At 40.6% G+C, this 22378-nt stretch overlaps 3 protein-coding genes across 5 annotated transcripts in view; all 3 read right to left on the reverse strand.

Annotated features, from left to right (window-relative positions):
- The window catches only part of nup98 (nucleoporin 98 and 96 precursor), a 31347-nt gene extending 19627 nt beyond the window's left edge, over positions 1-11720 (reverse strand). The window contains exons 1-17 of one of the 3 annotated variants that reach the window (XM_067608986.1): positions 11550-11720; positions 9648-9757; positions 8201-8296; positions 7836-8021; positions 7403-7542; positions 6836-6943; positions 6461-6641; positions 6177-6346; positions 5466-5603; positions 5203-5338; positions 4912-5004; positions 4217-4357; positions 3869-4002; positions 3567-3754; positions 1484-1600; positions 1081-1270; positions 669-765 (exon numbers count right to left, since the gene is read on the reverse strand). In XM_067608986.1, the coding sequence (XP_067465087.1) occupies positions 669-765; positions 1081-1270; positions 1484-1600; positions 3567-3754; positions 3869-4002; positions 4217-4357; positions 4912-5004; positions 5203-5338; positions 5466-5603; positions 6177-6346; positions 6461-6641; positions 6836-6943; positions 7403-7542; positions 7836-8021; positions 8201-8296; positions 9648-9726 (2194 nt within the window). In that variant the 5' untranslated portion in view covers positions 9727-9757; positions 11550-11720. Of the gene's footprint in view, positions 1-668; positions 766-1080; positions 1271-1483; positions 1601-3566; positions 3755-3868; positions 4003-4216; positions 4361-4911; positions 5005-5202; positions 5339-5465; positions 5604-6176; positions 6347-6460; positions 6642-6835; positions 6944-7402; positions 7543-7835; positions 8022-8200; positions 8297-9647; positions 9758-11549 lie in introns of all 3 variants that reach the window. The other 2 variants (XM_067608984.1, XM_067608987.1) reach the window with 2 other exon arrangements.
- Positions 11721-13950: 2230 nt separating this feature from the next.
- Positions 13951-14913, reverse strand: LOC137196314 (odorant receptor 131-2-like). The gene has a single exon (XM_067609183.1). It carries the CDS (start codon positions 14911-14913, stop codon positions 13951-13953), a length of 963 nt encoding a protein of 320 aa, XP_067465284.1.
- Positions 14914-20707: 5794 nt separating this feature from the next.
- Positions 20708-21670, reverse strand: LOC137196315 (odorant receptor 131-2-like). The gene has a single exon (XM_067609184.1). It carries the CDS (start codon positions 21668-21670, stop codon positions 20708-20710), a length of 963 nt encoding a protein of 320 aa, XP_067465285.1.
- Between the last annotated feature and the right edge of the window lie 708 nt (positions 21671-22378).

The raw sequence follows: 22378 nt of genomic DNA on the forward strand, positions 1-22378 counted from the left end.
GCGATCACTCAGACCACATTCGGAGGTGGTCTGGACCGCATGTGGCCACACTCTTTTAGCAGTGTAAACGCAATGCATCCTGGGCCACACTGAAGGACCACCTACTCAATTGACGTCCTCTATTTTCCAGCAGACTAAACATCAACTGGTCTGATAACAGGATAAACAAATTATTTTGTTTTTCATGTGAATTAAGAACGTAATCCACCTGCTGTTCTGTCCCCTAACAGGTTTCACTCTTCAAATCCACAGTTAGAATAGAAATTAAGCCATTAACTATTCGCTTGACTGTCTAAAAAAATATTTAGTCTAAACGTAGCTGGATAGTTTCCTCTGTCCTGTCAAGTTGATAACGACAGTTTTTAGTTTTGCTGGTCGACATAATGAACTCAGGACAGTTTGAACCTGGACTGTGTGTGTAACAGCTGATCTACTGGATGTGTAGAAGAACACAGAACATTAATTAACATTAGATCCTGTCAGCGTGTCGGAGATTTAAATAATCAATCAAGTTATGCTGCTGTGTCACAGTGTCACAGATTAATAACAATGACGAGCTGTCCACTTGTGATCGGATCACCCGAGACGCGTGTTAATACGTCAGGTGTAAACAGGGCCAGGGACGTTACGGGTCAACATGTTCAGGTGTGAGAAGGTTGGTATCTGACCTGCTGGGTGAGGAGACTGCGACTCCTGCTGCTCCTCCTCTCGACCCTCCAGCAGAGACTCCTCCCCCAGAGACGCAGACACGTCCTCGCTGCTCAGCTGAGGACAGAAATAAAAAACAATTACAGTAAAAATCTTGAGTTCATACACACAGGAAACTGTATAATATCTCACTAATTCGTGTCTGTCATGTGATGTTTGAGACTCTTTACAGTACAAACTATCTGCTGTTTATGTGTGAAAACTTGACGTCAGCTGATGATGCAGATTCAATATTTGAATAATGTGGATGTCAAAGCTTCCTTTGTTGTCTCGCTGTCCGACATGCACGTGTTGCGTCTGTGTATCTGAGCGTCCCGGGCTGCGAGCTGTGTGTGTGTGTGTGTGTGTGTGTGTGTGTGTGTGCGTGCTGACCTCCAGGCCGTTCCTGGCAGGTTTGTGCATGTTGAGGTCGCTGATGGTGTCCTGCAGGCTGGTCTGGTTGCGGCCCTGCGGGATCGGCTTGGCGATGGGGTTGACGTAAAACTGGGTGACCTCGGGGTCGTCGTCCGCCTGGCTGCTGGGGCCCGGTAACTCCCTCAACTCGTCCTCGTCCTCCATGTGGCTGCAGAGAGGAAAGCGAGGAAGAAGAGGAAGAGGAGAGAGCCCTGCAGCATTAAGACTTTATCCACAATATTCAACTTATCAAACATTACACTGGTTTAATATACAGTTAATTAAAGCAGAGTGAAGCAGAAACACTGCATTAGATTTAAAACACCGTCTGTGTGTGTGTGTGTGTGTGTGTGTGTGTGTGTGTGTGTGTGTGTGTAGAGACCTGTGTCCGTTCTGTGGATACTCTGATGGTGAAGCGAGGTCGTCTGTCTCTTTGTTGATTGGACTGCTGTACTGACTGCTGTTCAGGTTCTTCAGGACAAGTTTCTTGATGCTCTTCCTGTCGACAAAACACACACAAACACAGTTAGTACTACATTAAAAGGCAACTTTTGTACTGTGGCAGCACACTGAAGTTGTGTAAGATTTCTTTTAGGGATGCACGATATTGGATTTTTGCCGATATGTCGATATTTCCAACTCATTGTGGCCGATACTGATATATGCACATGTTGTTTCCAGCTGGCTGAGGAGACTATTATGCGCAAGCATAGATTGTACTAAGTATGATCAAGAAAGACAATATATGAAGGAAGAACTGAGGAAGACTGGAGTTCAGGAGCTCAGTGTTAAAACTTTAATGAACCTGCCAAGTGGGTGCTGCAGTAGTTGCTCTTAATCTCTGGTTCACACTCCGGAGCAGAAGGTGGCGGTAATGCACCTGATACACTGGTTGACAACCGCCGTTATAAACCAAAAAGAAGTAGTTTTTTTTTTTCCAAACAGAGTGGTACCTCCTGTCAGCTGAGGGGTTTCCTATCTGTGCAGCCGAACATAGCAGCTCCTCCACGGACTGTTTCACCCTGACGGTCCCGGTGTTTCCTCCGCAGGCTGCACTTCACTCAGCTGCTTCTTCCCGCTTTAACCTGAATAACAAACCAGGGCTCACATGGAGAGCCGAGGCTAACGTTAGCTGAGAGGCTAGCGGAGCGTTAGCCGCAGCATGACTGGAGGGAAGCTCAGCCAGCTAGCCTCCCAGCTAACATTAGCTCCGGCTCTCCACATGGATCCAACCGGAGCACCGAGCCCCGGTTTGTTATTGAAGTGCAGCCTGCGGAGGAAACACCGGGACCGTCAGGGTGAAACAGTCCGTGGAGGGAAGTGCAGTCAGGCGGCGGAGGAGATGGCATTATATCAGCCTCTCATAATCGGCAGAATTCGCAGATGCCGATATTTCATTTAAGAGCTTTTATCAGCCGATACCGATGATGTGCCGATAATATCGTGCATCCCTGATTTCTCTCGTCTTTCTAGTTCTGTTCACAGATCATCTGTTGCAGGTCAGTCCGTCCTCCTCTGATGCTCCTCATGAGGTTTCTTCCAGTTTTTCCCTGTTAAAAGGGTTTTTAGGGAGTTTTTCTTTATTTGAATCGAGGGTCTAAGGACAGAAGACGTCGTATCGCTGTACAGATCATAAAGCCTCCTGAGGCTTAATGATACTGGGTTATACAACTGATGTACACAGCTTCTAATCTAAATTAGTCAGTTTGTTCTCCACTTTACTTTTTTTGTATCTGTATATAGATTTGATTTAATTTTGACTTATTTTGATTTTTTTTATTCCTCTGCTTGCTTTATATTTTTTCGTGGCCTGTTTCCTGTCTGGGGATCAATTAAGCACCATCTCACCTCGTCTTAATTAAACGTTTACTTTTTTGTTTAAACTTTGAAGTGATGAAACCTTGAAACCATTGACTGTATAAAAATATGGACGTAGTTACCATGACGTCACTCGTTGGTTTCTGAAGAGCGGTTTTGAAGCTCAAAGCGATCCGCTCCGGCCGTCGCCATCTTAGCAGTGCGTGACTCTGCCTAACTCCCAGCCAATCAAAAATGGGCAAAGAGGCGGGCCGAACGGCTGAAACAAGCCACCTAGTGGCTGGCGGACCTGTCACTCAAAGCAGCCATGTCCTTCATTATGCAGAACTTTACGGCTTAATAACATTTAAATGGGTGAGTTATAAAAACATTCCCCCCCCGTACAGTTGTCATGAAAGAGGAAATTAGCTACAGAGACCAAAACCGTTGTTTGTACCAGGCTGTAAACATGTTTATTTCTGCTGTAAAGTTGGACATTTTAACATGGAGGTCTATGATTGACTCGCTTTTGGAGCCTCAAGTGGTCGTTCAAGGAACTGCAGTTTTTGGCTTCATTTTACAGCCCCGGAGGTTGCTGCTTGGTAAAAACAACAACAACCCAAACAGCTTTTCAGACATCGTTACCATGGCGACAGTACAGGCAGTACCTGGGTATGAAGGCTCCGTTGGTGAGCGACGGCTCGTCGTCGTCCAGGCCGTCGAACAGCTGTGACTTGGAGGCGCCCGACGACGTCAGCGCTTTGGGGCGGACCCGGGTCGCCGGTCGAGGGGTCAGCTTGTAGTGGGTGGGCGTGGTCAGAGCCTTCTGGGCCGTCGGATTGGTTGGTTTCAGACGCTGTCAGAACACACAAAAGGAGATGTAACAAGAACGGACAAATGTCAATAAAAACAAAAGAGCAGCTTCTTCAGATGACTGCTGAATAAAGCGCTTCTGTTCAGTCGCTCTCACCTCCTCTTTCTTCTTGGGGTCTGAAAGCGGGTTTCTGAACAGCGGCGAGTCTCCGTACGGCGAGTACGCCAGAACGCTGAGCTGCTGCTGCAGCATGGCCTGCTGGGCGGCCGCTGCGTTCGGATCGGTGAGCGCTGGAGAAGAAATAACAGATAACTTCACTGATCCGTCTGGTCACACAGTCAATATATAAAACACAAGACAGTTTGATTTGATGGGAAAACAGGGATTGTTTTACATCGACTGGACTGGTTTACTGGTTAGAGTTTAATATTAAATAAGATCAAGACGCATCCAAACGTAGCCTCTCGGTGTTTCTGATTGGACAGTCGGTGCGGAGCTGCTCACCGACGGGTTGCTGTGAAGCTCCGAAGCCCAGCGTGCTGGTTCCGCTGTTGAATCCGGCTGCTCCGAACGTTCCCATCGTTCCCAGTGTGGTGCCCAGTTTGTTCTGGTTATTCCCAAAGAGAGACGTCTGCCCAGTGCCCACTGCTGAACAAACACACCTCTGCATTAATATGATAATAATAATAATAATCTCTACTCATCGTTATATTGTCTCGTTTTGTTTTACGTGTGTAACTTTGTTTGTAATTGGTCGATTATTTTCTAATTGATCGTTTAGTCTATAAAATGTATAATCAATATATTCAAACTGCTTCTTTTGGCAAATCAACAGTCCAAACTAGAGCTGCAGCAATTAGTCGATTAATCAATTAGTCGCCAACTACTTTGATAATCGATTAATCGTTAAATCGCATCGTAAACTTTATATCTTCAGGTTGCATCTCGGGCTTTGGGACATTTTACAGACCAAAGAGATTAATCAATAATGAAAATAAACAGCACATATTCATATTCTCAATTACGAAGCTGAAACTAGAAACCGTTCAGTATTTTTGCTTCATAAAAAACTTCAACGAATATTATAACGATTATCAAAATACTAAAACAATCTAAAATACTAAATAATCAACTAATTGATTAATTGACTAATTGTTTCAGCTCTGGTGCTGTGAGTAAACTACAGCTTCTACTGGTACCTGTTCCAAAGCTGGTTCCCAGTCCGGTCCCCAGTCCTCCGGTGGCCGGCTTGTTCCCGAACAGACTCCCCGCCGCCGGGTTCGCGCCAAAACCTTCAGTCAGCCAGAAACAAACAGTAAACGTTAATGTAGACGCAGTTGGTTTATGTTCAGAGTTAAATGCTAATGAAGCAGCAGTACTGTTGCTATGGTTACCGCCAGCTCTAATTTAGAATACTGGCTGTTGAACAGAACGGCGTGGTTTAAACAAATACTTTGACCCGGCTCCGCTCTGAGCCCCGGCGGACGTACCGAAGGTGGAGGTGTTGGTTCCGGTTCCCAGCGTGAGAGCCGGCTTGTTGCCGAAGAGCCCGGTGCCGGCGCCGAAGGACGGAGCGCTGGTGGTGGTGGTGCCGAACCCGGCCGTCTTATTACCGAATAAACTTTGCTTTAAAAAGACAAAAAACACACACGGTAACGTTAAAACACGTCAGAAAACCATTTGATTTATTGCACTCGTAATGAATCTTTCTGTTCTGATAATACAAACACATCCGTCAGTCCCTGGTTGGTACCTGTGTGCCGACGTTTCCAAATCCGGCGTTCGTTTGGCCGAACAGTCCGGTGGCCGTCCCGAAACCGGTGGCGGCGCTGGTCTGAGCCGTGCCGAACAAGCCGCCCGACTGAGACGCCGCCGTGTTTCCAAACAAACCCTGAAACACAAACATCGAGACGTCCTCAACACTCCGACTATTATTATGAAAAGTGACGACCTGCTGCATCCATGCTTTTATTTGTTTAAATTCCAGTTTGTCATTACTGGATGTCTGGCACAGAACCAGTGCTGAGACCCTTTATCCACTGTGACTGAGGCTTGTATGAGAAGATGAAATGTATGGAACACATGACAAAATTGTAGTGATATCAGAAAATTAATGTAAAAAATCCAGCAATCAAACTAAAAGGCCAATTTCAGTGATGTGATTTCATATCATGTCGTGGTGATTTAGGTTTCTTAATGCCTTGGACTTGAAAAGGAGCAAAGCTGCAAGCAGAAACAGGAGAAGACAGACGCAGAAACAAGAGAAGACAGAAGCAGAAACAAGAGAAGACAGACGCAGAAACAAGAGAAGACAGAAGCAGAAACAGGAGAAGACAGACGCAGAAACAGGAGAAGACAGACGCAGAAACAGGAGAAGACAGAAGCAGAAACAAGAGAAGACAGACACTGAAACAAGAGAAGACAGAAGCAGAAACAGGAGAAGACGGACGCTGAGGAGTCTCACCATGCTGCTGGTGTTGGCCTGTCCCATGGTGTTGGTGTTGCCGAAGGAGAAGCCGGTGCTCTGCGTGGTGGTCGTCTGACCGAACGGCTTGAAGAGACTTGAGGCGGCTTGTTGCTGGTTCTGTTGGCCGAACAGGCCGCCGGTGGTCGCATTGAAACCAGCAGCAGGTGCTAGAAGAGGACAGACACACAGCACATCACCTCACTCGCTCTAATGATAATAATATTCATCTGAATCAAAGTGGTGGACCAGCATCCATAGAGCCATGCTGCGTCAACGCTCACCTGCACCAAAGGTGCTCTTGTTCTGTCCGAAGGAGAAGCTGGTGTTGGGGGCGGAGGTGCCGAACAGGCCGGTGGTGGCGCTGGACGTGGCCGTAGCCGAACCAAACAGACCGCCCGTCCCTGCGGCTATCGGGTTGGTCGGGCCCTTCCTGCCCGCCTGGTAGTCCTCCAGCCTCAACTCCTGCAGGGAGACACGGCAGGGAGACGTAAAGACTGAGAGGAAGTCACAACATGAGCAGAGTACAGACGAGATGGATACATGGAGGGATGAGAACAGACAACTCGCTCCGACGAAGTTTGATGTTTTATACGTTTCCAGTCTGAGCAGGTCCGACGCTGATGTGTGAACGACGTGTGACGGCCGACCGAACTCACCTCCAGCGATTTGTTCTCGTACTCCTTCATGGCCGTGATGCACTGGTGCTTGGTGTTGATGCTGGTGGTCACGCCCGCTTTCACCATTGTGTCACTTCCTGTTGGAGGCTGAAAGGGTTAAAAAAAAACAAAAAAAAACAAAAGCATTATTATTTAAAAATAATAATGTTTTGGATCAACGTGTTTTGTGTGTTTATTCAGTAAAATTTGATGAAAAAACGTCTGATTTTTGTATTTTTTTTTTTAAATATATGACACAATTTCAATACTTATATCAATTATTACGGTTTATTGACTTACAAAACCTTTTAGCTGAGGTTGTACAGATTCTAGGGATAAGAAGCATTTGAAGGCTCTGGCGGACCGTTCAAAGAGTTAACTGTTTGATACTAGCAGGAAATCATACAGTGTTTGTCTGCTGTTAGACGTCGAAGTGCAGCTTTAGATTTCAACTGACAACCAAACTTCACAAAAAGAGACTGAAAAATGTTTCTCCATATAAATTAAAAGGGTTTTTTGGGTTTCTGTCCTGTTGCTACAGCAGGAAGTGCTTCGTTAAAGACTCACGTTGAATTTTACGGTCGTTCCTGGCTGCTGTGCGGCAGAGAACCCGGAGCCTCCGAACAGGGAGTTGGACCCGCCGAAAGGGTTGGAGGTGGTGTTGGTCGCCCCGAACAGCCCGCCGCTGCTGGTGCTCGTCCCGAAGCCTGGAGGACACGATGGGAGGCGGACGATTCATTAGACAAACGAATCAACATGACAGCCGGACTGACTGCAGCGCTGGATTACTGTTATTTCACATCCTTTAAATTTAGTTTTGTGGTCTTATTTCATACTTCTAAAGGTCATATTACTTCCCCCTCATATCCTTACTATGTCTTCTGTTCAGGCTACTGTGATCAATCAAACTGTGACTCTCTTTAACGTCCCCACTGGTCGATTTCAGAAGCTGTCAGTACTGATCTAATCTGATGGAAGTCAAGTATAAAAGCGTTCTCACTTCCAAAAGATGAGGGTTTGTTGGCGCCGAAGGCATTGTTCTGCTGTGAGAAGAGTCCTCCGGTGGTGCCTGATCCGGTGTTACCAAACAGGCTGGTCGAAGTGCCGCTGGCTGCACCAAAACCGAAGCCAGTACTCGTGGAGGACGTCGCCGGCTGGCTGAACGTACTGGACCCAAACAGACCGCCTGGAGGAAACAAACAGCTTTATTTAACATCTTTAAACAGGTGTAAATCAATACACACTGATACCATTGACCTGTCTTCTAAAAGATAGAGGTGGTTGAATTAAAAACACGAAGTCTGAAAATCTAAACCAGTTTCCCAGACATCTGGCTGTTTCACTTCAACACAAGAGCTGACGAACCAGGTTTATTCTGTGTGGAACCAAAGAGACCTCCGGTGTTGGTTGTCGCCCCGAACGCAGACGTCCCGAAGCCTCCCGTCGTCCCGAAACCCGTGTCTGCAGATACAGAGGTCACATGAGGACAGACTGACGCTTCCAATCATCTGCCAGGAACTAAAACTACAGACACTGAAACACTTTCAGACTGCATTTCACTCACAACAGACCAGATCAGGATCATCGAGATACTCTGATAGTTGATCAGTATCAGGGCTGGACCATGATACTCTGATAGTTGATCAGTATCAGGGCTGGACCATGATACTCTGATAGTTGATCAGTATCAGGACTGGACCGTGATACTCTGATAGTTGATCAGTATCAGGGCTGGACCATGATACTCTGATAGTTGATCAGTATCAGGGCTGGACCGTGATACTCTGATAGTTGATCAGTATCAGGGCTGGACCATGATACTCTGATAGTTGATCAGTATCAGGGCTGGACCATGATACTCTGATAGTTGATCAGTATCAGGGCTGGACCATGATACTCTGATAGTTGATCAGTATCAGGGCTGGACCGTGATACTCTGATAGTTGATCAGTATCAGGGCTGGACCATGATACTCTGATAGTTGATCAGTATCAGGGCTGGACCATATCCACGGTTAAACGTCATTTTCAGTCATATTTGTTTGAAAGAACAGCAGGCGATGTTTCCTTTCTCCGACATGTTTATACTGACTGATTGTTGTTGTAGATATTTTCATATATTCATGATGTTGACACCTCACCTTGCTAACCGCTAACATAACAGATTTACTGTTCACTGACTTTCAACAAAGTCACACCATGAACAAACTGCTCTACTCATAATGATCATTTGAGCCATTATAGAGAGAATGTTACGATCCGTTCAGACATTATGTCTGTTTGCTTAAAGGTGTACTATGCAGGAAGTAACAACGTATTGACTCATACAACAGTAATCCCTCTAAATCATCACTTATGACCCACTACAAGTGTGGCGGTGTCTGTATCTGATTATTTTGTTGTGTTCGGGGACGTTTCTGAGCTTCAGCCTGTGTGTAGCATCCAGCAAACAACAACATGCAGGATGTGAGTGCTGCACACTGTAAACACATAGCGACATAAACAAGAGGAAGCTACGTAAATGGCGGACACAGCGCCGAGGTTCTGCTTGTTTAACAGCTACGGCAGTGAGCGGTCGTACTGTGTGTGTGTGTGTGTGTGTGTGTGTGTGTGTGTGTGTGAAGGAGGAACCAACTTTGAATGTTGTGTTTACAGACAGCAACCAATAAATCCTCCATAGTGAATCTTTAACTACAGACTCTAAACGTCCAGGAGTCATATAGTGACTTTGTCTCAAGCCTCAACTCGGTCTGGTACTGTTGTGACTTTGAATCCTCTAGAAATAAAACACATTAATAAATACAATAACTTACTTTGCTGTCCAAAGGTCGATGAGGTGCCAAATCCCCCCGTCCCTCCACCGAAGGGAGTACCAAATGACTTGTTGAACATCTTGCCCTGCTAGCAGGACAGCATAAGTCTTCTGTACGGAGACAAACAAGAATATCAACTTAATTAACTTTAAAATAACTGCACTGCTAAAGCAACATGTTTATATCCCGCAGCAGCGTTCCACAACATCAGTCAACATGACAGTTAAAAGGTTTAGATTGAGCTAAACGGCTACCACAGAAAATTATAGTTTAATTTTTATAAGACTTAACTACCACAATAATAAACTGCTACAAAGCTCAATATGGAAGGCAGAATCTACATTTTACAGATTGAATCCCTGTTTAAAGAGTTTTGGTTTTCTTTACTCGTCCAACATGAATCTCATTCAGTTTACAGTTAACTGCTTTAACGTAGAGCTGCAACGATTAGTTGATAAGTTGTCAACTATTAAATTAATTGCCAACTATTCTGATAATCGATTTAAAAGATTGTCCAAACTCTCTGATTCCAGCTTCAAGTGTGAATATTTTCCTTTATATCCGTTTCTGGTGTTTTATGACAAACTGAATATCTTTGAGTTGTTGACAACGTCATCTTCAGCTTTTGGGAAACATTGACCGACATTTTTCATCATTTTCTGACACTTTAGACACCAAACAACTATGATAACCAAAATACAACGAACTGACATATGAATTATATTATAAATGGAACTCAAGTACAGTATTTTCTTTATAATATAATTTCAAACACATGGTTCTCATGTACGGAAAATACATTAAACATTAGCATTGAAATATAGTTGTTTCTGTGATATGCAGTATGCTTTTTATCCACGGAAGTAATTACATGCGACTCTTCGGTGATAGTAGTTTTGTTGTTGTTTATTTGTTTTAAATCGTTGTTTTCCTTTGCTTGCAATTTTACCACAAAAAAGGCACATAAAACATCGCAAATTGTTTCGCAATTTTTGAGAAAAGTGGCTGCAAAATCAATCATTTTTGACTGCAATAATCACACCAAAACTCCCGGAGAGAATAAACACTGCTCTACCGTCACTAGTTTTACATTACAATTGAAATAATGGCTGAAAAGGAACCTAACCACACAGATAATAAACAGAGAGCATTTTAGTTTTGTCTGATGTAATTCTTTAAACGGGTGGTGCCTTTAGTTTTGTATGATGTAATGTTTATTTACTCCTGTACTGATTCCAACACCTGATACCGTCATTCTCTTCTAAATGTGCCTGCTTAGGGACTGCTGATGGCATTTAGCTACCGTGCCCCTGATAAATAAACAAATAAAATAAATAATATAAATAAACATATTTAGGTGAGGGTCCCCTGGCCTGAAGCAGAGGACCCTTACCTGTCTCCCGGCTCCACGTGCAGCTAACCGGGCCGTGCTGTCAGTCAGAAGTATTGATCACAAATACAACGCTGACGTCAGCCGTGTTGGTTAGTCAGGTGAGTCTGAACTAGATAAGAACCGAGTCCGTCACTCAGCGGGTCGGAACCAGGTGAGACCGGTTATTAACCGCAGGTAAACAAACGCCCTGAGTAGCCCGAAGCAGTTTCCGTTTTAGCCAACAACATGTTAGCTCAAAATATTCACCGCACAGACCGAGTTACCAACAACTCAACTCTTCTTCGCTAAATGTCAAAAAGATTTTTTTTAAAAAGAAAAATCAATATATACACATATTATTATGGGACATTTATCAAGAAACGGACAGCTGCAAGTTGTAAGTTTAGTGCGTTTTCAAGCTAACGTTAGCCAGTTAGCTCTCCCGCTAGCCGCTCAGCGCTGCTACGTAAACGATAGCAAAACAAAAGTAAACCCGACAAAGAACAGTTGTTACTTTCACAAACATTTACCTTAAACAACGTTGCTGTGGATGTTCGGTTTCTGTATCGACCACAACGTTAAAACTACTGTCTTCAAAATGTCCAGCGATAAAAATCTCTTTAGCTAAACATCGGAATAGCCGGATAGCTTCACAACGAGGAGGGAAAACTGTCGAGCAGCAACCGTCATCACGCACTTTCATACGTCATGCGTCATGACGTTAAGTTCCTTTTGTTAAAGAATTTTTTGTTCTTCTCAACTTTATTGAAAACTGTCAAATTCGAAAACTAACAAATAAACAAGTACGAACAACAAAAAGAGTAAATAAAGTGCCAGGGAATTAAATTATGACATAATAAAAGAAAAATGAAAACATTTGCTAAAACGATTGTGCAAGAAGCTTTTTAAATTCAATAAATACAAAACAATACATAGAAGGAGGAAAAAAATACATAAATAAATAAAAGTGGTACAGATAAATATTCAAGTAACATTAGTCAGTAATTTTATATGTTTTAAAAATTGTTTGAGTCTATGTTGCTTTTTATTTTGACCGAACTTTACCTTATTCCTAACTGATATTGAGTCTATTATAACTCTATAGTCATGCTGCAAAATAAAAAAGCAACAGACATTTTGACCACTACACTTTATACTTTAGTACAGAAACTCTTACCTATTTTTTGAATTATTACTTAATTTATTTAAATTAAATTCATATTTTATATAATCAAATCATCTCAAGTGGAACAAAAGAGGAAATTCATTTGGTCAGAGGTGCTAAAGAATAAACAGGAGCAGTACAAAAATACATAAACTAAAATAATAATGATAATAGTTTATGTATAGAGCTTTTTTCAAGCAATAAGCACTTTGCTTATTCACAGGACATAAGCAGCATTTCAAAGAAACATTGCAAAATACATTGAACAAATGCAAATACAGGAACAGAGACAATCTATGAAAGGAAAGCAGTGCATTGTTGTCTCAGGGTGCTCTGTATATTCACCATCCCTATTAGTTCATTGATCTCGACAATGTATGACTTCATTTGCATAGCCTACATTGAGACGAAGCAAGGGGCTGCAAGGATTATTCTTATTATAGATTAATCTGCAGATTATTTTACTGATTAATCGTTTTGTTTGTAAAATGCCAGTAATGACTAATGACTAATTTCAAATGTCTTGTTTTGTCCGACCAACAGTCCAAAACCCAAAGATATTCAGTTTACTATATGATGACCAAAAGCACCAAATCATATTGATGAAATTTTGATTAAAAAACTACTAAAATGATTAATTGTTTATCAAAACAGTTGCAGACTAATCAATTAATCATTGCAACTCTATATTTAATGATATTTTAGTCCAACTTGAGCACAAAGAAAAGAAATGATAAAGAAATAAAGAAATGGTTTTCTCGGTTCAGTGTGGAAGAACTTGACTGGCCTCCATTGAGCTGTGACCTCAACCCCAATTTAGAACAACCCAGACTTCTCCATCAATAAAAAAAAAAAAATACGTTTCACTGCCTGGAAGGATAAATTAATCTTCACCATATCATTCAAGATAGTACCTTTGCTAAAATGTCAGACTCCCTCAACCGTAAAACAGCTGATTTCAATAAAACCTGCTCTACAGTCATCAATAAATGATCCTGCTGATGTCTTCTTTCGATAAAGCATAAATGAATGAATACACACTCTTTTATTTGTTACTATTTTATTTTATTATTTTCCTTTTTTATCTTATTTTATTTCTTTAAGTTACACACAGAGATCTTCAATCTCAGGCTGTAAACACAGAAACTGCTGACACAACAACCCATTTATTTCACTTTTTTTATTATTATTATTTGGGGGGAAATGTAGTATTTGTTAACAGGACAAATTTCAGTCTCTTAAGTTCACATCAGTCATTAAACTTACTTAATTATTTTCATTTCTACCATTTTACAAGCGCAACAATACACAGGCATCTTCCCGTTCAGACTAAACACAGACATACAATTAACAATTACACTGAATCTCCTCACTCAACAATCCACTCTGTTCATCTACTTGTTCTCTTCTCTTAATTTAATTTTATTAACTTTTTTTTTTATCTTTTATAAATTATTTTTTTATGTGCTCTTCATCCCAACCATATCTGATTTTTGGGACCACCTCGGACTGGGTTCTGGTGGCTGGGGGGGCTTGGTGGGTTTGGGGGACTGGACTAATTCGGGACAGCTTGAAGTCAGAGGACCTGTTCCCCACTAAGCCTCTCTCCAAATAGAAAGCTGCTCCTCAGACCCCTCCTGTGGGGGTGGGGGCTGTTCTAAAGGGGATTTCATTTATTTCCTGCCTGATTTTATGCTGACCTATGGAGGCCAGTCTGATTACAGCATGAGTTGAACAAACACATAGAAAGGTTCATTCCATGTATCTCAGGATGAGTTCTCAGCCTTGGCTGGGAAGACTGAGAGTTTCAGTCGACAGCATAAATAGTAAACAAGAACAGGTCTGATGGTCTGATCTCTGAGCCCATAGATGAGAGCGCTCAGACATCTGGGGAGAATGATAATAAACACATAAAAAATATTCTGAACACGCACAAGCATTATTCTCGTGACAGTTTTTGAGATGGCTATAAGTAATGGGTTGTGTATAGTTGAAGAGAGACTGAGGCCCAGCTGCACCAGGTGCAGCAGCAGTGTGTTACGAGCTTTATGGGCTGAAGCTTTCTCTGTGGAGGCTGACCTGGCTGCTACTATCACACCAATATAAGAAGAAATGACTGCCACACCAGCTGATATAAACAGAAAACAAGTGTAGGCTTTGTCATAATGATCAGATATTGGCACAAGAAACATGACAAATGTGCTGCAAAAATGTTTCATCTGCAGGCTCTCCAGGTCCTGAAATGGAAAATTTAACAGCAAAAGAACTCGTGTGAGGACATTTAGTGAACAAAAAGCCCAAACCATGGTGATGGCCACCCCTGTGTTTCTGATGGTGTTGATGGTAGCGTGCCTCAGTGGGTAGCACACAGCTACATATCTCTCCAGAGACATCACCACCAGTGTGAGAGGAGAGATTTCATTTGTAAGATTGGCGATCATAATAAGAACAATACACACAGGATATGTCAACATTACTCTACAAATAGACAGTATGTACAGTATCTGGCTCAGTGTCATCTGTACAGTGTCTGCAAAAAGGAGGTTATACAGAAGAATGTAACGAGAAGTCTCACGAAACACCAGTTTACTCCTCAAAGTGAAAAGCATGGTCACATTAATGAAGAAGAATATACAACATGGTACTGTAGTCAAAGTGGTAAGCATCACTCTTTCCACTAACCCCAGTCCAACAGTGATGTTGGTCTGAGACTGAGTTGCATCAGACATCTCAGAGAAACATTTAATACATAATAATTATGAACCTGTTGATGTCATTGGAACATAAAAGCACAAAAAACAATGAAAATCCAACATATTTTAAGCACAAATGAATGTTGAGTCACATCAAAAACCTCAAATCATCAAAATTCATTTTCCCTACACAGATATTTACCAAGTTGGAGTCAATTCTTCTTTCCATGTAGGCAGAGCTGGTCTGCAGGGTTTGCCTGCCTTCACATACTATATATCAGCTTTGTCCTACAACATCATGTGACACTGTGACACGTGAACATGGTGAACAGCTTTGTAATAATGGGTGTAATGTATTGTTATATTGTTTCTAATTGGACCATGTACAGTATGAAACATAAATGTTGGCATTTGATGCACTGCACCAGATTTAGCTTCAAGCTGATTTTTATCTGCAGTCCCTTACAATTAAAACATATAGCAGCACAATAACAAACAGTACAAAGAAAAAAAAACACATTATACAAAATACAAAGCTGCACACAAAAGCACATCGCATACACCCACAATGTCAACTAGAAATTAATAATGTCAGTTTGTCAAATTAAAAGATTATTTGCATTAATGAGAAGACATGAGACATGAGATGAAATTTAGATTCAGTGGTTACAGAGCTGAGTGGTTTTTAGCAGATTTTTAAATTTGGTTTTGAACTCTTCATATCATCAGGTAGGGCATTCCACTGAGTTGTGGCTTTCACAGAGAAAGCTGACTGTCCAAATGCAGTGCGACGAAATGGTACAATCATGTATAGAGGATATTCTGGAGGATCTAATAGAACTTACTGAGTGAATGAACACAAAGTCACATAGTGGAGGAGGACAAACCATTTAAAATTGTATGAACTAGGCACAGATTTGAGAATAATCTAAAATTCCCAAAGCTCAGTAAATTGTATTTCTCCAGTACCCTACAGTGATTGAATGGCATTGGTATTTTGTCCGGAGTTTTTAGAGTTTTGTTTGTAAAAGGACTCAAGAGGTTTTATGGTTGTTTCTCCAGCCTGCCCCCAACATGTGATGCAATAAGACATATGGAAAGAATCATAGCTGCATAAATATCTTGGCTGCGTCCAAAGAGAGACAGTTTCTAATATGTCTAAAATGTGCTAAGTTGTACCTTATGTTTTTAACCGTTTTTTTTAACATGTTTCTTAAAGTTCAAATTTGGATCCAGTGTCACACCAAGATATTTAAAATCACTAACTATATCGATCTTTTCACCTTAGATGAGAATATCAGTGTATGTCAGGAGGTTGTACTTTTGTTAAAAAAAACATGCCTTTTGTCTTGTTTACATTTAGACTCAGACATGATTGATCAAGCCAATGTGTGATCCTTTCCAATGTGATTGTTAGCTTAACAGCAGCTAACTCAGCTGTTTTTGCGTGTGTATACACAACGGTGTCATCTGCATACATTTGTAGTTCTACATCATGACACTGTTGAAGGAGATCATTAATATATAGGCTAAATAATAGGGGACCTAACACTGACCCTTGTGGAACACCCATTGTGCACTTCATGTTACTGGACAGTGTGTCACCAACTTTAATACATTGTCTCCTATTAGATAAATATGAAGACATCTATGCCAGTGCTCTAGATGAGAAGTTAATTTAGAGAGTTTCAATATTAAAACATCATGATTGACTGTGTCGAATGCTTTACGCAGATCTAAAAATACAGCAGCAACTACTCCTCCTTTGTCAAGTCTTGATTTAATTTGCTCGATTAAGTGCAAGGTAGCAGTTTCAGTGGAATGATTTGCTCTAAAGCAAAATTGCATACAATGTAGACCAAAATTGTTTGTATTAAGAAATATTGTCATTTGTTTAATGACAACTTTCTCAGCAGCCTTTGAGAGTACTGGCAGTATACTTATTGGTCTGTAGTTACTGGCTTCAAGGTGGTCTCCAGATTTAAAAATAGGCGTGACAACGGCACATTTCCAGTCATCAGGAAAGGGGCTGTGTTAAAAAGACAAGTTAATTAAATGAGCAATAGGGGGAGTTAAAATATCTTCGTGTGATTTGACAAACATGGTGTCAAATTGTAAAGCATCTCTACTTTTGGAGCTTTTTTAAGGAGCTGGTGATTTTGTTTACTTGTAACTCATTAGTCTCTACCAGCTCAGAAACCTGACCTGTAGCATCTATAGGAGCAATATCCAGTTTCCTTTTCATTATTTTTTTCCTAACTCATTCACAGACTCATAAAAAAAATATTAAAGACAGAAGCAACAGTAAGATGATCTTCAATTAACAAAATTTTGGGTCCCTCCTTGTGAGATTATCAATGTTTTTCCAGATCAATTTACTGTTGCCTTTTGCCTCATTCAATATATTGAGATAAAAACGAAATTTAGCTTCTCTTAGCTCTTGGATAACTTTGTTCCTTAAACCTTTATAAATCAGCATGTCAGTGTCTCAGTGTTTAATTGCCTTCCTTAGTGCAGCATCTCTAGATTTCATTAGTTCCCACAGATTTTCATTAAACCACAGTAAATTGTTTTTATTTTTAGATGTTATCTCTATCTTCACATTAAATCTTTCCCTCACAGTATTGATTCTGTGATTAAAAGTATCACAGCCATAGTCCAGATCATCAGCGGACAGTACATCATCCCAGCTCAAGCTGTTAATTTCATTGATAAATTCTTCTTCTTAGCTCTGGGTATGCATTGAAGGATAATTGTCTTAGTTGCCATGGTATGTCTTACACAGTGTAAACTTAGTAAGTTGGACCATTTCATAGTCCAACTTTCAAGTATATTGTAGGTTATATTTAGTTGTTAATCTAGAAGCATAAGATGTATAAAGCTGCAGAATTCACACTGTATCCATAAACCTTAGCAGAATAGCTAAATAGGCCCGTTGATAATAGTAATAACATACTTCCATGTTGCTGCAACACAAAGGGAGGAAGTCCTGGTGACAGCCAGATCACAACTTTCATTTAGGAACTATTTTTGAACTAGTAATGGATGTTTTGACTGGATGTTCAAACAATGGTCAAACAACATTTCACTGTTTGCTGGGGTCTAATAGAACTACAGACACTGAATGTAGCAGCAAAATCTGCAGCAGATTTCTTTAATTCCTAAGATGACTGAATGATCATATTCAAACCAAAACTCATCTGTGCTGCCTTGAATGAACACACTGCTGCTTACAACTCTGGACTTGAAACTGCAGAGTCATGTGGTCAAAGATGCCTCCAAGTATGTAGCAAAAATTTTAAACTATGATAAACCACAAAGGCAGACCCCCTACTACATTCTTAAGCCCACACCTTTTTGAACATTTACTGCTTCCACATAGTTTTAGATACAAGCTTCATTTGAACTTTAAATGAGTCATGAGACATTGACCTACAAATCTTGAATTTACATGTTTTTTCTATCTTTTATTGTTTTGAGATATTAGAGTGTGAGTTTTAAAGTCTTTTCTTGCTCCTCCTGTGATTTTATAATGAGTGTGTATTGCGGAATGTTTCACAGCACTGAGGGAGTGACATCACCAGGAGCAGTTGGAGAGGAGGATTTTAGAGTACGCTTCTTGTGAAATCTCCTCATAAATCCTATGACTGGCCAAATCTTACATTAAAAATAATTTTTTAGTAGGAAATTTCGTGGCGAATCCATTGATACAGGTTTGAAAGTGGTACTTATAGTTTAGATGTCAAAAGCCTCTATTTGACACAAAGTTCATGCCCATAGATTGCCTTCCCATTGTTTTACCTCGTAAGGTGTGATGTGACAGTGTAACTTTCAGGGCTTATAAAATCCAAACCATTCAAATTATTACAAAGTTTTTAACAACTTTTTTTCAGCATAGTGTCATGAGTCACCTATTAAAGTTTGAAGCCGATACCATTTACGCCGTCGGAGGAGATAGCGTTTGTTCTTATTTTGAAAGGCTAATTGCGGACTTCCTGTTGGATTTAGGTCAGGGGCGTCAGCATATGATTTGTAGGTCTTGATGAGATGAATAATTGAGTTTTAGTTTGATCTTTCTATGACATTTCTATGTTTAGGGGGTCAAATTTAGGGTTTAAGTGGCGTAATAATAAAGAAACAAACAAATAAACACATGAAAAACAACAGGGTCCTCGCCCTTAGGCGAGGCCTTTTGGGCTCGGTCCCTAATTATTCGTCTCATCAAGACCTACAAATCGTACACTGACACCGCTGACCTAAGTCCAACAGGAAGTCCGCAATTAGCCTTTCAAAATAAGACTTTGCCCCAATTTTGGCCCCCGAACAAACGCTATCTCCTCCAAGGGCATTAATGGTATTGGCTTCAAACTTTAATATATGACTTATGACACTATGCTGAAAAAAGTTGCTGAAAACTTTGTAATAACTCGAACAGTTTGGATTTTATAAGCCCTCAAAGTTGCAGTGACACATCACCCTTACAATGTAAAACAAGGGGGAGGCAATCTATGGGCATGAACTTTGTGTCAAACAGAGGCTTCTGATGTCTAAACTATAAGTCTGACCACTTTCAAACCTGTATCAATGAATTTGCCATGAAATTTCCTATTAAAATATGATTTTTAATGTAAGATTTGGCCAAAGTCATGGGATTATATATATTATATGTTATAAAATCACAGGAGGAGCAAGAAAAGACTTTAAAAGTCAAACTCTAATATCTCAAAAACAGTAAAAGATAGAAAAAACATGTAAATTCAAGATTTGTAGGTCAAAGTCTCATGACTCATTTAAAGTTCAAATGAAGTCTCTATCTAAAACTATGTGGTAGCAGTAAATGTTCAAAAAGGTGTGGGTTCGCTCACACTCTCCATTCAAATATATGAGTATTTTTCTGTGTCCAGCTGCAGTTACTTATTGTCTCTACACACCTGACAGTACACATTTCAATCAAACTTTCAAAATAAAAGCATACCACACTTGTAAGAAATATCCCCCATTTTTAAAAAGCAAAATGATCTGATCCTGACAGGCCAGAATGCAAGGTCCTGACCAACTCTGATTTTTTATTTTCTCTTTCTTCCTTCCTTCAGTTAATATTGTCTCCCTCTTATGCTCTTTCTCTACTCTATATTTTTCACACACACACACACACACACACACGCACACACACACACACACACACACACACACACACACACTCACTCACACACCTACCTACCTAAACACATGCGTATTACAGTAAGAAAATCTAAGCCAAACTTCATGCCTATTTCTTTTTTGGCTTGTTTGTTTGTTTGCTTTTCATTGTCATTACTGTTGTTGTTGTTATTGCTGCTGTTTTGCCTTTTCTCTCTCTTTTGTTTTGCTTTGTTTAAGATTAGTTCTTCGTGTTGTCTTGTGCTGTCATTTTTTTGTTGTTGTTGGTTTTCATGTTTGTCACTTGTATTGCACTATAAACAAATAAAACAATTTTTAAAAAATGTATGTGCATTTACAAAGGACATGATATAATGTAGCTAAAGCTCATGCATTTTAATTTTGAGTGTTTACATATTTATAAACATGTCTTGGATGTTACAGAAAGAGGGAATAAATCTTAGTGAGTTAGTGTGGAAAACATTCATTTGTTTTTGGTTGTCAGAATGATGATTTTGACAGGTTTCTAACACTGGATGTCAATAAATATTTACCAAACTACAGATGAACATAGGTATTCTCAAAAAATGTTTTTCATTTATTTCTTGCCTGATTTTATGCTGACCTATGGAGGCCAGTCTGATTACAGCATGAATTGAACAAACACATAGAAAGGTTCATTCCATGTATCTCAGGATGAGTTCTCAGCCTTTGCTGGGACAACTGAGAGTTTCAGTCGACAGCATAAATAGTAAACAATAACAGGTCTGATGGTCTGATCTCTGAGCCCATAGATGAGAGCGCTCAGACATCTGGGGAGAATGATAATAAACACATAAAAAATATTCTGAACGCGCACAAGCATTATTCTCGTGACAGTTTTTGAGATGGCTATAAGTAATGGGTTGTGTATAGTTGAAGAGAGACTGAGGCCCAGCTGCACCAGGTGCAGCAGCAGTGTGTTACGAGCTTTACGGACTGAAGCTTTGTCTGTGGAGGCTGACCTGGCTGCTACTATCACACCAATATAAGAAGAAATGACTGCCACACCAGCTGATATAAACAGAAAACAAGTGTAGGCTTTGTCATAATGATCAGATATTGGCACAAGAAACATGACAAGTGTGCTACAGAAATTTTTCATCTGCAGGCTCTCCAGGTCCTGAAATGGAAAATTTAACAGCAAAAGAACTCGTGTGAGGACATTTAGTGAACAAAAAGCCCAAACCATGGTGATGGCCACCCCTGTGTTTCTGATGGTGATGATGGTAGCGTGCCTCAGTGGGTAGCACACAGCTACATATCTCTCCAGAGACATCACCACCAGTGTGAGAGGAGAGATTTCGTTTGTAAGATTTGCGATCATAATAAGAACACCACACACAGGAAATGTCAACATTATTCTACAAATAGACAGTATGTACAGTATCTGGCTCAGTGTCATCTGTACAGTGTCTGCAAAAAGGAGGTTATACAGAAGAATGTAACGAGAAGTCTCACGAAACACCAGTTTACTCCTCAAAATGAAAAGCATGGTCACATTAATGAAGAAGAATATACAACATGGTACTGTAGTCAAAGTGGTAAGCATCACTCTTTCCACTAACCCCAGTCCAACAGTGATGTTGGTCTGAGATTGAGTTGCATCAGACATCTCAGAGAAACATTTAATACATAATAATTATGAACCTGATTATGTCATTGGAACATAAAAGCGCAAAAAATCTCCTCCTGTTTGTATTCTGAGAACAATGAAAATGCAAGGTATTTTAAGCACAAATGAATGTTGAGTCACATCAAAAACCTCAAATCATCAAAATTCATTTTCCCTACACAGATATTTACCAAGTTGGAGTCAATGCTTCTTTCCATGTAGGCAGAGCTGGTCTGCAGGGTTTGCCTGCCTTCACATACTATATATCAGCTTTGTCCTACGACATCATGTGATACTGTGACACGTGAACATGGTGAACAGATTAGTAATAATGGGTGTAATGTATGTGTTACACAGTGTAAACTTAGTAAGTTGGACCATTTTATAAAGTATATTGTAGGTTATATTTAGTTGTTAATCTAGAAGCATAAGATGTATAAAGCTGCAGAATTCACACTGTATCCATAAACCTTAGCAGAATAGCTAAATAGGCCTGTTGATAATAGTAACAACATACTTCCATGTTGCTGGAACACCCAGGGAGGAAGTCCTGGTGACAGCCAGATCACATTTTGGAACTATTTTTGAACTAATAATGGATGTTTTGAATGGATGTTCAAACAATGGTCAAACAACATTTCAGTGTTTGCTGGGGTCTAATAGAACTACAGACACTGAATGTAGCAGCAAAATCTGCAGCAGATTTCT

Source organism: Thunnus thynnus, chromosome 13 (assembly GCF_963924715.1).
Source record: "Thunnus thynnus chromosome 13, fThuThy2.1, whole genome shotgun sequence".
NCBI classification, from domain to species: Eukaryota; Metazoa; Chordata; class Actinopteri; order Scombriformes; family Scombridae; genus Thunnus; species Thunnus thynnus.

What these genes read in the sequence shown, in the direction of transcription:
- LOC137196314 (XM_067609183.1), bottom strand. Translation starts at nt 14,913, where the DNA reads ATGTCTGATGCAACTCAGTCTCAGACCAACATCACTGTTGGACTGGGG.
- LOC137196315 (XM_067609184.1), bottom strand. Translation starts at nt 21,670, where the DNA reads ATGTCTGATGCAACTCAATCTCAGACCAACATCACTGTTGGACTGGGG.